The 14700-nt window shown below is 34.9% G+C and overlaps 3 protein-coding genes across 6 annotated transcripts in view; all 3 read left to right on the top strand.

The window, feature by feature from the left end:
• Window positions 1–183: 183 nt before the first annotated feature.
• On the top strand, window positions 184–2837 carry LOC128879867 (zinc finger protein 33B-like). Of its 2 annotated transcripts, none has more exons than XM_054129411.1 (6): window positions 184–540; window positions 1452–1644; window positions 1718–1857; window positions 1949–2111; window positions 2214–2468; window positions 2548–2837. In XM_054129411.1, the coding sequence occupies exons 1-6, from the start codon at window positions 461–463 to the stop codon at window positions 2686–2688; spliced, it is 972 nt and encodes a 323-aa protein (XP_053985386.1). In that variant the 5' UTR covers window positions 184–460; the 3' UTR covers window positions 2689–2837. The 2 variants fall into 2 exon arrangements, with proteins under 2 accessions (XP_053985386.1, XP_053985387.1); XM_054129412.1 differs by lacking the exon at window positions 184–540 and adding an exon at window positions 606–1142.
• Window positions 2838–3421: 584 nt separating this feature from the next.
• Window positions 3422–13347, top strand: LOC128879865 (BUB3-interacting and GLEBS motif-containing protein ZNF207). 3 transcript variants are annotated; one of them, XM_054129409.1, is made up of 7 exons: window positions 3422–3620; window positions 4881–5007; window positions 5090–5454; window positions 5630–5963; window positions 6031–6442; window positions 7659–7785; window positions 10161–13347. In XM_054129409.1, the coding sequence occupies exons 1-6, from the start codon at window positions 3580–3582 to the stop codon at window positions 7754–7756; spliced, it is 1377 nt and encodes a 458-aa protein (XP_053985384.1). In that variant the 5' UTR covers window positions 3422–3579; the 3' UTR covers window positions 7757–7785; window positions 10161–13347. The 3 variants fall into 3 exon arrangements, with proteins under 3 accessions (XP_053985384.1, XP_053985382.1, XP_053985381.1); XM_054129407.1 differs by having other exon boundaries at window positions 7659–13347; XM_054129406.1 differs by lacking the exon at window positions 7659–7785 and having other exon boundaries at window positions 3424–3620.
• LOC128879862 (neurofibromin) overlaps window positions 10327–14700 on the top strand; it is a 25947-nt gene continuing 21573 nt past the window's right edge. Inside the window, exon 1 of the mRNA XM_054129396.1 lies at window positions 10327–10462. The gene's annotated coding sequence lies outside the window, so the exon portion shown is untranslated. The remainder of the gene's footprint in view (window positions 10463–14700) is intronic.

Here is a 14700-nt window from a genome sequence, read left to right as displayed (position 1 = left end):
TCGTATTATAAATCTCGAACATGTTTTATTTTCTTAATTGCTGTAATGCAAAATCAATATTTACATTAAAATTGCCTGGCGATTTCATCTCTTAATTTTAGAATCTAAAATAATTAAAACATGAATCCACCGTGAAGAAAGTTGTTTCGTACTTTTTGCGTTGTTGATAGATGATAGGTGGCGCGACTTTCAACACAATAAAATGGCCGAAAACTGATTTTTCTTCACGAACGTGAGTTCTATGAAATTTCTAACATTTATTCGTGAATGAATGCCGTGTACATTAAAAAGCAACGATGTTTTAAAAGAACAAGGTTGCATCGTTGCGAATCGTGATCGATTAACACACATATATTGCTATTGAATTGTACGGTGCGAAGGATCTGTATGTTATATTATCTGGCGTAGAAACGTCCGGTAAATATCTGATGGTTTTTCCGAAATAGAAATTCGCGCTTAAATGAGTGCTAAAAGGCAGCACAAGTGCGTTCTCTGTGACTCGAAATTGGAATCGAAGGAAGCCCTGCAGGCACACTTTAGGTACTAACAAATGCTATTTACTTTGATCTTATTTATAATTATGTGAACGATTTCATAAAATACAAAGTCCTTTAAACACGTCTTTATTTAATTTTTTTTTTATTCTCACACAATTTTAAACATAGGCGTGTAGTCGATAAAAATGATTTCAAATAGTTCATATCCTAATCATAACATTCAGCTGCATTACCGATAGAGTTCAATTATTCGCGCTATTCTTACAATTGTTTTCATTTCTAATAGATGCTTTCACGTCAGAGTTATTGAAATAGTAGTAACATACAATAATAATAAATCAATATTATGATAAAAATAAATAATAATAATTTTTTTGATACATTTTATCACTCTTTTTGGAAGTAAATAATTTATTTTAAACCTCAGCTTTCTTTAGACATTATAATGTCAAATATATTATTTGAAATATCATTAAAAATTATTTGATATAATTTTCCCATTGTTATTTGAAAATAAGATTGATTATATGTACTGTCATGAAATACAAAGTGCAAGCATGTGTTTAATTATTTCTGTCAAATCTTTTGACTTCATGTTTGGATCTTTTTTGATAAAATGTTGAAATGAACATCACATCAATAGAAGTAAGGAGAAAAAAGTATTATTGTATGTAGAATAAATAATTGAAAACTCAAAAAGTTCAAACAAAACTAAAGTTCAGGATTTTATAAAACATTGACTGCAGATTATCATAATATTCTTTTTTTTTTTAAGTGGAGATAATAAGTAATGTTTTTGTTTTTCCTTTAAATTTTATTCAAATCATTTATTTCTACAAAAACAACAGAAGTAAAATAAAGTAACTTTTTTTAGAAAACTTTAGTTAACAAATAAAAAAATATTTTAAGAGTAAGAAATTGTATTGTATGTAAAAAGTTAAATTCATTATGCAGAAAGCATGCCAACAAAGAAATAGATACTCGTGGCAGAGCTGTCAAAACCAACAAAAAAGCTGATACCCAGTGCGATATGTGTGGACAAGCATTTGATTCAATCACCGCAACTATAAGGCATAGATTTAAAGTCCATCCCAATTCACCAACAAAATTTTATTGTCATTACTGTGGAATGCAGTTTCCTTTAAAAGTACGTTTCTCCCCTTGCAGATTATAGTTATATCGTTATCTTAATTTTCTAAGTTATTTATTTGTTTAATTAGACACACAGGGATAATCACCAAGCATCACATGATTCATCTGAAAGTGAAAGGAAAGAACAACACAGGAAGTGTGAAGACTGTGATGTATTATTCTACAATGAAAAAGCTTTAGATTATCACTATCGTTCTATACATAAGAGGTACAATGAAGAAATATTTTGTCAAGTCTAATGCTTAAAATATTTTCAAATTGCGTTATGATACCATGTTCATAGGATATTTTATTTATAGAATGGTACATCTTTTCAAACCAATTGCAACACCACCTCCTAGCAATAAAATTAAAGTGAATTCCATGAACGATGCTCTCAGTGTATATTATTGCCATTTATGTGGTGCTGAGTATGTTATAAAATTCAATTTACAACAACATTTGGAACGGGCTCATACTCAAGTAAATCAATATAGATAAAAATGATAAAAAATTTTTAAACAAAACCTTTCAACATTAATTATACTATATTTATGAGGTTGATTTTATTTATACATTTAACAGGAAGAGAGAGAAGCTGTCCCAGAAGACTTAATAAAATGCACAGTATGTGCTGCCTTATTCTGTAGTAAAAGAGCATATGAAGTGCATAACAGCTATCACCAACCAGATGATTTATATGTAACATCAGAGGAGCAAAGATTACAAACAGTAACTAAAGTAGATCAAGATTTTGACATTAGACGAGTAGAAGGTGTAGCTGATAAGTATGTCCCAAAAGTTAATGCACCCAAAAGGCCTGCCAACAATGGCAATAAAGTATGATAATCAAATTAATTTCCTTTATCTTCTACTTTCAAAAATTATTATTATAAGTAATAATATATTTGTTTTGTAGATCAAAAAGATACAGAAAATAGAAGTCAAAGATACAGAAGATTATCACTCTTCTGATGATGATTCAGAAGGATGTATTCCAACTAATGAATCCAGTGATCCCGAAAGTGATCTTCCATTAAAACAAAGGATTTGTAGCTAACAGAGGTCTATTATTGTTTATAAAGTATTTCTACATATTTGAAAGTTTCCAAATATCGCAACTGTGTTAAAATTATTGTTTTAAAGTTTATGGATGTGTAAGACATAATTGTAGATGATAATCTCTATATTAGTATTTTTTTATTAATATATACATATATTTTCATTTATTTAATTTACCTTCTCGCAAATAATTTTTGTTTATAGCATTGATTCATTCCTTGCTGTAAATACATTGTCCGTACTTAACATATTTTCACAAATGTTTATGTATGATGTAATCACTTTTACGAAATATATTATGTATTCAATAAAATATCCAAGTACAGCACTTAAAGCTTGTATTAGAAATTAGGATGTAAAATGATTGCGGTATTGTTACATATCATTAATAAAATAGTTTTCCTATTAAAACGATAATGTAATATAATACATCTTCTCTTTCATATTTTGATTTTTATATAAATAATATCTATAGTAATATTTCAATTAGAAAGTAGTATTTATTTTCCAACCAATAGGACAATACGGACAATGGAAATTTGAATATATAATAAATATTAAAATATATTCTTAGCGAAAGAAATTGTTTCAGTGGAATATTTGAATTCAGAAAAAATTAAATTTCTGTATTTATACAGTATTTTACTGAATTTTTACTATGTCCATCTTGATGTAACCATGCGAATGAACCTAGTGACTTTTCTGCGATCCTATTGGCTACAGCTCTTTCCGTCAAACACGGAAAAGATGCAGTCGCCATTTTGCGTTATTGGTTTTTACGTGTGTATGCAGTGCAGCTAGTTTGATATACCAATTCTCATTACGTATCGCAAAGCATTAATTAGCATATTTTTGCTAATCCTCGATTGTTAAAAGCCGACAGAATAGAATGGGACGTAAGAAGAAGAAGCAGTCGAGACCCTGGTGTTGGTATCCTTTTCCAAAACACCCTTCGTTAAGGGATACTTTACGTAACTGTATTTTTAGATCATAAATCACGGTCGTAATATATTTTGCTTTTGTAAAAGTCAGATCGAAAATATCCCAACAACGTATCGACTACTGTACCGTTTCTGTTATCGTACTCTGTTTTCTGGTTCGAAGATCGCAATCACATCGTAGAATATTCTTTTCAAATGCGTTTAATGTGTATGACGGGTTAAAGTGGCCGATTCTTTGAGAAATCGATATTTCGTTAGCCACTATAACCGACTAATACTTTTACCGTCGTAAAACGATTCGTTTATGAAGCGACACGCTTTACTTCAACTTCGTCGATATAGTACATGCTACTTTTACTGTTTTAAAAGTTTTTTGAAATGAGCAACTGATATTACTTCAAGAAGGATAAAGGAATGGAATGAAACCTCACTGAACACTACTTTGGTTGATATTGTTTTGTGTTAATATGGTTTTTGTGCTTTGTATAAAATCTACATGTTTAGTTAAATACGTGTAATTGTAATGCATGTTATGCAAAGAGTGCATATGACCGACAAACTGGTGATTTGTGACAATAATTTTGTGCTTCATTGTTTTGAGCACAGTCAACTTCGATATCGGTGCATACTGTGCGTGGAAGACTTTTTTAATCATTGAATATATATAACTGCTCATAGTCAATCCGTTAAAACCAATTTACAAAGGTATGTGCCAACTGTGAAAGTATCTTCCTAGATGTGACTAGGAGAGTCATTTTTATTGTTTTATTATCCAACTTATATAACTACATTATTGAATTGTATTGTAGGGTTTATATCAGATTTGTATTATCCAATAATTTTACAGTGATCTAAGCGAATAAATATCATGAGTGATGTATGCTTCTTTAAATGAAACAAAATCTACTGTGAAGACATTTGTGTTTACATCAATTGCCATATATGTAAGGTTACAATGATATTGTCCATTTAAATTTTTAAGTTTCTTGAAGTCACATTTCTTTTTATATCTAAATCTTCTCTACCTGTACTAATAAATTGATTTGGTCAAAGCCTGGTATTTTCATATGATATATTTTAACAAATACTGTGGTCACTATAGTTTTAAGTTTTTAATTTATAATTTTCAAATTTTCTGTGTAAATTGCTTTCTCTTCATTTACTAAATACGTAATATGCATTTACCAATATATAAGTATACTAAAAGTATATATTTATATTTGTATATTTCCTTAATACATTTGATCAGGTATTGTAATAGAGAATTTGAAGATGAGAAGATTCTCATTCAGCATCAAAAAGCAAAACATTTCAAATGCCATATCTGTCACAAAAAACTTTACACAGGGCCAGGGCTTAGTATACACTGTATGCAGGTAATGTTTACAGATTTTTGTTCAGGTATTATACAAGTATAGAAATAAGTATAAAAGAAACTAATCATTTCAATGTTTTTAGGTACATAAAGAAGCAATAGATAAGGTACCTAATTCTTTGCCAAATCGTAGCAATATTGAAATAGAAATTTATGGCATGGAAGGTATACCGCCAAATGATGCAAAAGAACATGAAAGGCAAAGGAATGGAGGCAGACCTGGTTCGCCGAGCTCTGGCGAAGACGAACCTGTCCGGAAAAAGACAAAGCCAGAGGGTTTGTTGGGTTCTGCACCAGGGGCAATGCCTACAGGTTCAAACATGATGCAAGGCGTAATGCCAGGTATGGCCGCTCATCCGGGTATGCCACCAATGGGGCAGTTCCCACCACCTATGCACCATATGATGGGACCTATGGGTCATGTAGGTCCACCTTTCATGGGACCTGGGTATGTATAATTTTTTCTTTTAAAAGCAGACAGCGTGAAAGAAGAATAACTTTTGTGATATTAATTTAATGCAAGTTAGGTAAATACAATCTTTTTAAGTTCTTAAATTTATAAGTATTGTAAAAGGAGAAAAGGCATACAAGAGTGAACTAATGAATTTTTGTTTGTTTTTTAGCATGATGCCTGGAATGCCAGGTATGCCACCAGGTATACAACCACCGGTGTCAGGTGCATCTATTCCACCAGCTCGACCATTATTTCCAAGTGCCGCGGCTGTTTCGACAGCTGCGTCTACGGCTGTGACCTCTCCTCTAGGCACAGATTTTAAACCAATTACGTCAATAGCTGGTGGTTCTATAGGACCTATTAAACCAACATTCCCTGCTTACATTAATGCCGATAGTAATACCACCACTAGCAATAATATTGGAACAGATCAAAAAGTAAATCTTATAGCAACTACTAGTGCTGCTATTAAAATCATTCATCCACCAGAGGATCTTAGTTTAGTAAGTTGATCAATCATTATTTATATGTTTCCATTGAATTCGGAAAGTAACGAAACGAAAATTATAGGAGGAAATTAGAGCAAGACTTCCAAAATATCAACGGCGGCAAACTGAAGAAACTCGAACTGTACAGACTGATCCTAGTCAACAAGCTGCTGCTTTGCAGCAGCACCATCAACAACAACAGCAACAGCAACAACAACAACAGCAGCAGCAGCAGCAGCAAGCTGCAGCAGCCAATGCAGCTGCTGCATTTCAGGATCAGCAGCAAAGACAACAAGCTGCATTAAATGCTCTTCAACAACAACAAAGATTTCAGAGACCTCCACAGACAGTCATGGTTCCTGCATCGGCTGCAATGCCTGTTAGTTCAGTTGCTCTGATGGCACCGCTTATGCGGCCTACTATGACTCTAGCTGCACCTGCTCTGATTCATGGAGGTAACATGATGCGACCGCCCCCCATGGGCCTGCCACCAGGTAAGTGTCTATTATTTTGTATGCTCACTCTGTTCCAATGAGAGCACTCCCGCAGTACCCATTAATCAACGTGAATATTTCAATTATTTAAAATTGTTTTATGTGCTCGTGCCAGTATTTAAATCTGAAACTATCGAGGATGATTAAATAAATGTGCGATTCAATTTTGTTTAAACCCAAAACTATTCCGTTTTCTATATCTTATTCGACAAATTTTTCTGTAAATATTCATAAATTTTCATCGATATCACTTCTATGGTTTCACGTTTAGTTTTTGCTGAAGCCAATATAAAAATTACGTATAAAATCTTTTGTTTTAGACACATTAACGCATACATATCTATATATATTTACAATTTTAGAATTAAACGCTAAAGTTAGATAATACATTGTATACTTCATAAAATATTTGCAGTATATTTTTAGTTAGGCATTAAAATAATAACATTGATATTAATGTAAAGAGATTTCAGAGTATTCTAATTAGGGAGATAACTTTGGACAATAATGAGTTTATCCAAAAATCTTGAACAATATTCGATTCATTCGCTATAAGTATAGTTTCATTTTTTTAACGTGACAAATGATGTATAATATACCTTTGCACTTCATCCACTACCGAGCAGCCCCTTGCCCCGACCCCTAATAACAAATTAGATTTGCCCGACGGCTAGAACTACGTTACGTATGAATGATAGTGACAGAGGACAAAGACTTAGGGGGAAGTGTTATAATAAGGCACATAAGATATTTAAATTTCAAGAGTGTAAAAGAGAGAAAGAGGAAGAAAGAAGTATGATTGTACAGATACTACGGCACACACAGGATTCACCTGTGTATCAAAATTGATGCGTGTCTTGTACGTTTATGCTTTAACGGTGCGTTTGCAGGGTGCCCAGTCACTCCTTGGTGAGTGTCAAACGAACCCAGTCTGGTTACTAAAACTATGTTTTATACAAGCGCAACAAGGTTGGTCCTTAGCAATTAGCATGCGGTGACATGGCCTATATATACATATATATATAGCTATATATGTATAAATATGTGTATATATATATACACATACACACAAATTATTATTCTTATTAATTATCATTACTTTTATTTATTATTATTATTATTATTATGATTATATTATTATTATTAGTATTATTATCATCGTCACATAATACACGTATATATATTTCTGTATATTTATATTATTGTCACTGGGCAGGTGGGTCGAGCGGCCAACGATATTGCATCTGTTCTGATTCCTTCAACGCCGGACAGCCACACTTTGATTTTGGACACATCACGACCCTTTGGACGTGAAATGCCTCTTCTTGAAACTAGAGTACTCGGTATCAGAAGCACGATTATGCTAGATTTATATTTTTATAATTGCGGTATATATAATATGCCTGCTTTTCAATTTTAATAGAGAAATTTACAGTTTATATATACATAACGCATATGTATATGTATATGTATGTGCGTGTATACACTTACATACATATATATGTCCATAGATATATTTTTCTCTGAATTGATAAAAGCTCAACTGCGAAATTAATTCGACTTTCGGCCGCTCGGCTGGTTCATCATATATATAATTTTTTTTCTGTTCCATTAGCTTCTTTATTCACTATCTCCACTTAACCATATTCTTCTTACGACTCACTTGCCGTTATCTTTCCAACCTTATTACTATCCCGTCTCTTCATATTACTTATATAGCTTGAATTCCTGGTGTTGTGATATAGTAGTGAAGAAATAGCTTCTTAGGCACGGTACTGACAGTCGTTCGAAGTTGTCATTTTAACAAAAGAAAAGTCGATGCATAATTTCGATGATAATAACCATCCCTTCCTTCTTTATATTCACAGAGGATTTTTGAAACTTTACGTTTACTGTCTTTTTTTTTTTTTTTTTTATCATTGATTACAGAATATAGAATAATTGGTTATTTATGTTTATTATGTAATTACGCTGAATAGAATTATAGACTTTAATGATACTTGAATCTATCCAATGGATCGATTAGATTTTCCTAACGTAAACGATTCTGGACATAATTCCTCCCGAGTTTGGACGTTTCAACGAGAGGTTTACCACACATGCTTCAAAGTACTTGCGTACAAAACAAAAAAAAGAGGGAAGGGATTATTTTTGGTGGAACTGTTTTCATCGTAGTATATATCATGATCAAAGAGAAATTTGCAACAAGAACGAACGTAATGTATCTCCCTCACACCATAGCCTTAGCTTTTGTGTCACACAAACGGTTTTTGACAAGTCGTGTCAATTCACAGTAAATAAGCGATTTCACGTTACCCAGTATACTTACAATTCATACATACATCTGATTGCACTTATATATTTGATACCGTGCGATAAAGGTGCCTGATTTAATATCGACAAATGAGGGGATCACCATTACGATCAGAATTTTACTCTGTGCCTATATTGTACATTATTAATGATCGTTGCCAGTAAGAGCTATACGTATAAACAAATAATTTCGGGATAGGTGTAGACTATTTACTTTAGATAGTGTTAAAGTATTTAGTAATACCGATGAAATTTGAGCTTCAAACATTGTTTAAATCATTGGAAATCGAAACACTTGCACACAGGAATCAGAATAATCAGAAAAAAAAAAGGAATATCGATGTTACAAACTTATGTTATTACTTCATTTGCTTTTCGTGAAAGCGCTTTTGGAGCAGTGTCTTGGAAGATCGGTTGGCAGCCGAGCGATTTGCTCATAAGATGATAAGATATATACCTAACGGTTCTCTTTCTTTCTTTGTATGGTGTGAGGTTTTGTGTGGTATCACATTTTGTCCGTTTGTTGTGATTTGTATTGCATATGCGGCACTTTGCATGCTGAGCTCAATTCCTCGTATAGTTTGGCAATTTGCATCGATAAAGTTGCTAGATAGACGTAGGTGGGCTGCTAATGATAAACCCTTGCGGGTGTATATTATCCTAGAAGACTCGAGTCTCTCTCTCATTTCATCACTTTACAAAAGAGCACATCATTGAAGGAGATATGAGATGTACTTAAATTCTTGAATCAATTTCGCTATGAAAATGTTTTTCCTTTCTCTGTTATTTTACATTCGTATTTAGTAAAACGGAAATACTATATAAAATAATATTATCGTTAAATGGTTAAGGAGACTACCGGTTGGACTCTGTTATTTTTGTCGAAAGGAAAACCAATTTTGTTGTGAATTTTATTTGAGAAAATACCATCGGTCGGCTGTCAGACAACTTCCCGTTCAGAAGAGTATACCTTCTCTCGAGCAGTTCGGAATATATTGGAAGAAATGCCAGCGGTGTGCATGAATTAGGATTGATATTTAATTTTGCGCTACGGAAACCTTACATCGTAGAACTAATCGTTTTAACAACGTTTACACATGAACCGTTTCTTTCAAAATTCCGTAACTTTTCTACTGAACGTTACGCAGCCTCCAAAACAAAACTGCAAAATTCTTGTCGAGAAGAAACGGAAGACAGAGTGCAGAAAGAGGAGAGCAATGTATGCATTTAATATACTACACGTACATAGAGATTTATTTATGTTTAACTATTACTCTCGCGACGTAAGTATATATAAATGATTATTTACAGATTGTTGAGACAAATAAAATAAGACGTTGAAGGAACGATCGTGGGATTAAAGTTTTTTCGGTTATATTGATTGACGATGCGTTGTCTTTTTCAGGGATGATAGGAGCGTTACCACCAGGCGCGATGCATCCGGCATTCGCAACCCCAATGGGTTTTCCTGGTGCGCCGATGTTGGCTCCAATGATGCACCCACGCTTCAGATGATCACCTCCCATGGACGGGCCCACCCCGCCACTGCACTTCGTGCTTTGGGCCCGCCCCTAAATTTTATTAGGGTTCGGACCTGATCGAGAAGAAGAAAGAAGCACGCGTAAAACATGTTCGCTCGCGTGGACACACTTCGTTGATCGGCCGCGGCTGCACTTGACGCATCCTCTCCCACGAAGTTTACAAGAAGTTAGCAAAATCTTTGTTTTTTTAATTATATATGATTGCAAAACACATCACGTCAGTGCCTGAGAGGGTTTACCAGGTGCAGTGGAAACGGTCGGCTGTTCTCCTTCGACTTTGCACCAGTAAAAGGAGAATAAACAATTTTACAATCGTTTGCATGGCTCCACGATTACACAAAATCAAAGCACTGCTGTAATTTCATACTAAAGGAGCTTGAGCCATTCCGAATGTTGTACGACAAATTTGTTTGTCTAACAAACGCATCAAGGTTTTGATCCTTCGAGTAACCTTTAGTACTCATCTTTGTTGTTATATTGTCATCCACATATCTAGCATTGAAATTATAGTTTTATAAAACGTAATGGCAGTGCGTTGTTGATGACTGTATTAGCGCGAAAGTTTCCGTTAGGATACTCCTAAGCTGCTGATACAGACGTATTGTTGCTAAGTCATATGTAAACAATTCTACGTTGTTCCGAAAGGTGTGAACTTTCGATTGATTAGTCTAGACAAAATGAACTTCTACGCGACCCGGTATTCTGTTATTTTACGGTAGACCGTTTCCACGCGCTGTTTCTCAGCCTCTGCACCAGTGTTCTCTTGGAGAGACGCGATCGCGGAAAGGTGGCGCTTCACACTGCAGCTATTATATGTAGAAACTGAATTTACTTTCACGGGAACATCCTAAAGTACTAATCACCGACTTTTACGAATCTTTTGTACGAAAGTTACAAAAATTTGCCTACCGTTTCTTTTATCGATAATTCATATCGAGAAATCTATTTGGTACGAAATCATGAAAACTTAGCTGTAAATGACGATTGAATGCGATATAAATCAATTTTTTCGTCGGTTTTAATATAAAACCAGCATTTTACATTTTTTCTCGCGTTTCTATTTTTCATGTGGATTTTCAATTAATAAATTTGAATGATTATTTTTCTACACTCGTTGTTAGTTACTGCGCAAGTATAACAAATTTTCGGTGTGGACAAGTTTCGTAATTAAATTATTTTCCACGCTTGATCGTTTTTAAGATGACTATTAGCACCTTTACGATATGGATGTTCACCGATAAAGGAAATAATGCAATAACATTTTTGTAAGAACTACTAATTACAAAAGTTTTATTAAAATCGGTGATTAACACTTTATAATGTTTTTCCTATTCTTTGAATTTACTCTTCCTCTGTTAGAAAATTATTTTAAGCTTACTCTAAATGTATATATCGATTATGTAAAGATTCTACATTTGTTTAGGATCTTAATTTTGTAATATACTTCTGTAAAATATCATTCGCGTTACTTGAATTTCTTAGTTGAGAAGGTATGAAAATGCAAGCCGCAGTGTGAACATTCTGTCGCCTCAGGTTAGTTTGCCACAACTTTTATTTTGTTAACGTTTCAGATCGAGTCGTTTTGCTTTTGCTCGGTAATTCACATCCTCCCACCTTCGAGTGGCGTTTAGAACTTTAAAGAGGATACTATTCATCCCAGTAGCTAAAGTTAATTAAATATCACAAGTATCAATAACATTAAATTGTCATAAATTATTTCGATGATACATCGACCACAAAGCAGAAGTAATCGATTCGATCCGAGAAAGCCCTCTTCCTTTGCAAGGAACATGTTGGCGACGCATGAGTGAGTGGTAAGTACGGAGGGTGCTCACAAAAATCGACACCAGCTCTCTCTACACTCGACTCACGCCATTTTCTTTACTTTGTCCTATATTAAATCACTGGCGGTCCGATCGTGGAGTATACCATTTAAAAAATTTTAATCATCGCAATGTTTAATTGATACTCCTGTCGGATGTTTGTAACTTGTTCAGTCACATTTCCAACCGTACCGAAGCTTTAAACATTAGACTCTACAATCGGACGAAATTCTGCTCCATCCTTTGGAAAACTTCTCATCCCTCTCTCGTCTTTCCCACTATTATTCCAACGTTTTCTTTTCTATCGTTCTATTACTTCCTCAGGGTGTCTACTGACAACGAGACGATGCAAATCGTCGAACGCTGAAATACATTCACGTTTATGTAATGCGGTCTAACTCTGATATGCGAAGAAGAAAAAAAAGAAAAAAGAAACGATAACATGTGAAAAGAACAAAGATATTTGTAGAAGACACTCTCTTGTAGGTCGATGGTGATCGAACGTTTGTTTCTTGGAGATTTCAGTTGCCAAGGCTCAGAACTTTTCATGCTTTCGGACGGATGGAAATCGGGCATGTGACTGTGTAGCGAAAGTGTGGCGAAGACGGTGCAAAAGGAGGCTACAAACTGAAGTCGTGGACTTTCGGTGATAGTTGCGTATTTAGCTAAAAGATAAAAGAAACGAGAGACCATGAATCCTCACGGTTCTAATTTATTAATCGTTCGACATTGAAATCGCGAGCACGGTGAGATCATTCTCTGCGCGGAAGGTTTACCTCAGTAGGCACCCTGTTTGTCTATTCTTTCACTCGATTTCTACCAGTACTTCGAGAAAAAATATGAAACAGCATACCGCGCCGTACAACACGTGTACGTATCTAAAACAAAACTACGCATCGTTATGAATATACTTCATTTTCAGGGGTTGTCTTTCCGAATCGTGTTCTCGCGTCGCGAAACCTTGGTATTTGGCCGCGATCGGAGGCGATTCGCGCGACCGTTTTACTTATAGGCGAATGGAATTTCTCGTAGGAAATACGCGCAGGAGGCACTTCTCGTTTAACGAGACTGCCGAGAGATGGCCGAACGTTTGCCTCCCGACCGCGCTTGTTCTTTCGTTTCGAGATTCGGCAGGACAATCTGATGGCAGAATTGGACATGTAGAAGTTCTGTTATTTATTGAGTGTCACATTATCAACTTGTTTCGAATAAAGACGTTCTGTGGAAAGCTCGAATGATTAGGCATAGTCTGTCGTTCTGGGAGATCTTTCGTTCGAAGATTTACGTTAGAAATTATTCTATAATCTCGTATAATCTCTGTATGCCTGCGCGTTCATCTTCGGCTGTAACATTAATGTAAATAGTTGCTTTATCGCGGTACTCTGTATCTTCTATACGTCGTTGTTTTCTACTTGTTATTCCTACTTGTTTATTTGAAATATAAAACTGTATGTTGATGGATTTTTTCCCAGAATGGCGGGCGACAGCCACATATTGTTTCAACCAATCACAGCTGTGACCGCTGTTGGACCTTATCGGTCCCTTGCCTGAAGGCAGGCGATTGTTTGGACCTACCGTCCTAGAGTCGAGGCACATGCTAGCTTCCCGACTTTTCATTCAATTTCATTACAGGACGTAAAATCGATCTACAGTTTTCTAGAATTTTATCGGATACGCTAAGTGTTGTTACTTGCAAGTTTTTAATCGTAATTGTTTCGTACCAAGTACAGCTGGACTCTGATAAATGTAAACTCGTATCGAGATAACGTTTAGGTCGTAAGAAACGGGAGATAAGTGAGAAACGAAGAGAATCGGGAAGTTCTATGGTCCTTGGCTGCATGGACGCGTGGCTGGACCGAGAAACAATATTAATCGTAATCAGTAATGAGTCGCGGGTATATTGTATTAACCGACTCGATCGGTCGAAACGTTGGAACGAGAGAATTATAGAGATTTATACTTAGAATTAATAGCGATCTAATGTACTATAATATTCTGATATACTTAGAATTAAAACGAATATGTGCGCAGCATATGTACATCGTACAATGTACATTAATTTTTGTCTCCAGCAACTATTACTTTTGGAAATCCGATATCTTAAAAGCGAAGTTATGCAAAAGAATTATCGCGTAAAGCAGGGTATTAGGTGTATTTATTAACTGTCAAGCTGTATCTTTAATTGTTTACGGTTAAACTTGAATGGATGCCGTCGATACGGTTAGTAGTTAGTTCGATCGTTTCCGATTCTCTTTGGATTTAAGTACTAGGAGATGAAAAAGACTGATAAGTATATTTGGAATTCTCTCGTTCGACGGTTCGATCGTTCGTAGAATGCTTAGCTGGCTCTGTGTGTATATCGATACATCTGTATTTTACGTTGCGCAAGGACCCTTCATTATCCTGTTCCTTTTTACGCTAATAATGTCTTTCCACTTGGTGATAGCGGATGCACGATTCGCTCGTGGGGGTCGCTTTGCTCGAGGAACCGGTAACGCGGTGGCTCTTTGTCATTCTAATATCTTATTCGACGGCTCGAGGTATCGGGAATTAAGTGCTACCTGTGAAACGATAGTGTATC

This window comes from Hylaeus volcanicus, chromosome 7 (assembly GCF_026283585.1).
Source record: "Hylaeus volcanicus isolate JK05 chromosome 7, UHH_iyHylVolc1.0_haploid, whole genome shotgun sequence".
Classification (NCBI taxonomy): Eukaryota; Metazoa; Arthropoda; class Insecta; order Hymenoptera; family Colletidae; genus Hylaeus; species Hylaeus volcanicus.
The sequence above is the reverse complement of the archived record's forward strand: the minus strand, read 5'-3'. Positions and strand labels throughout refer to the sequence as shown.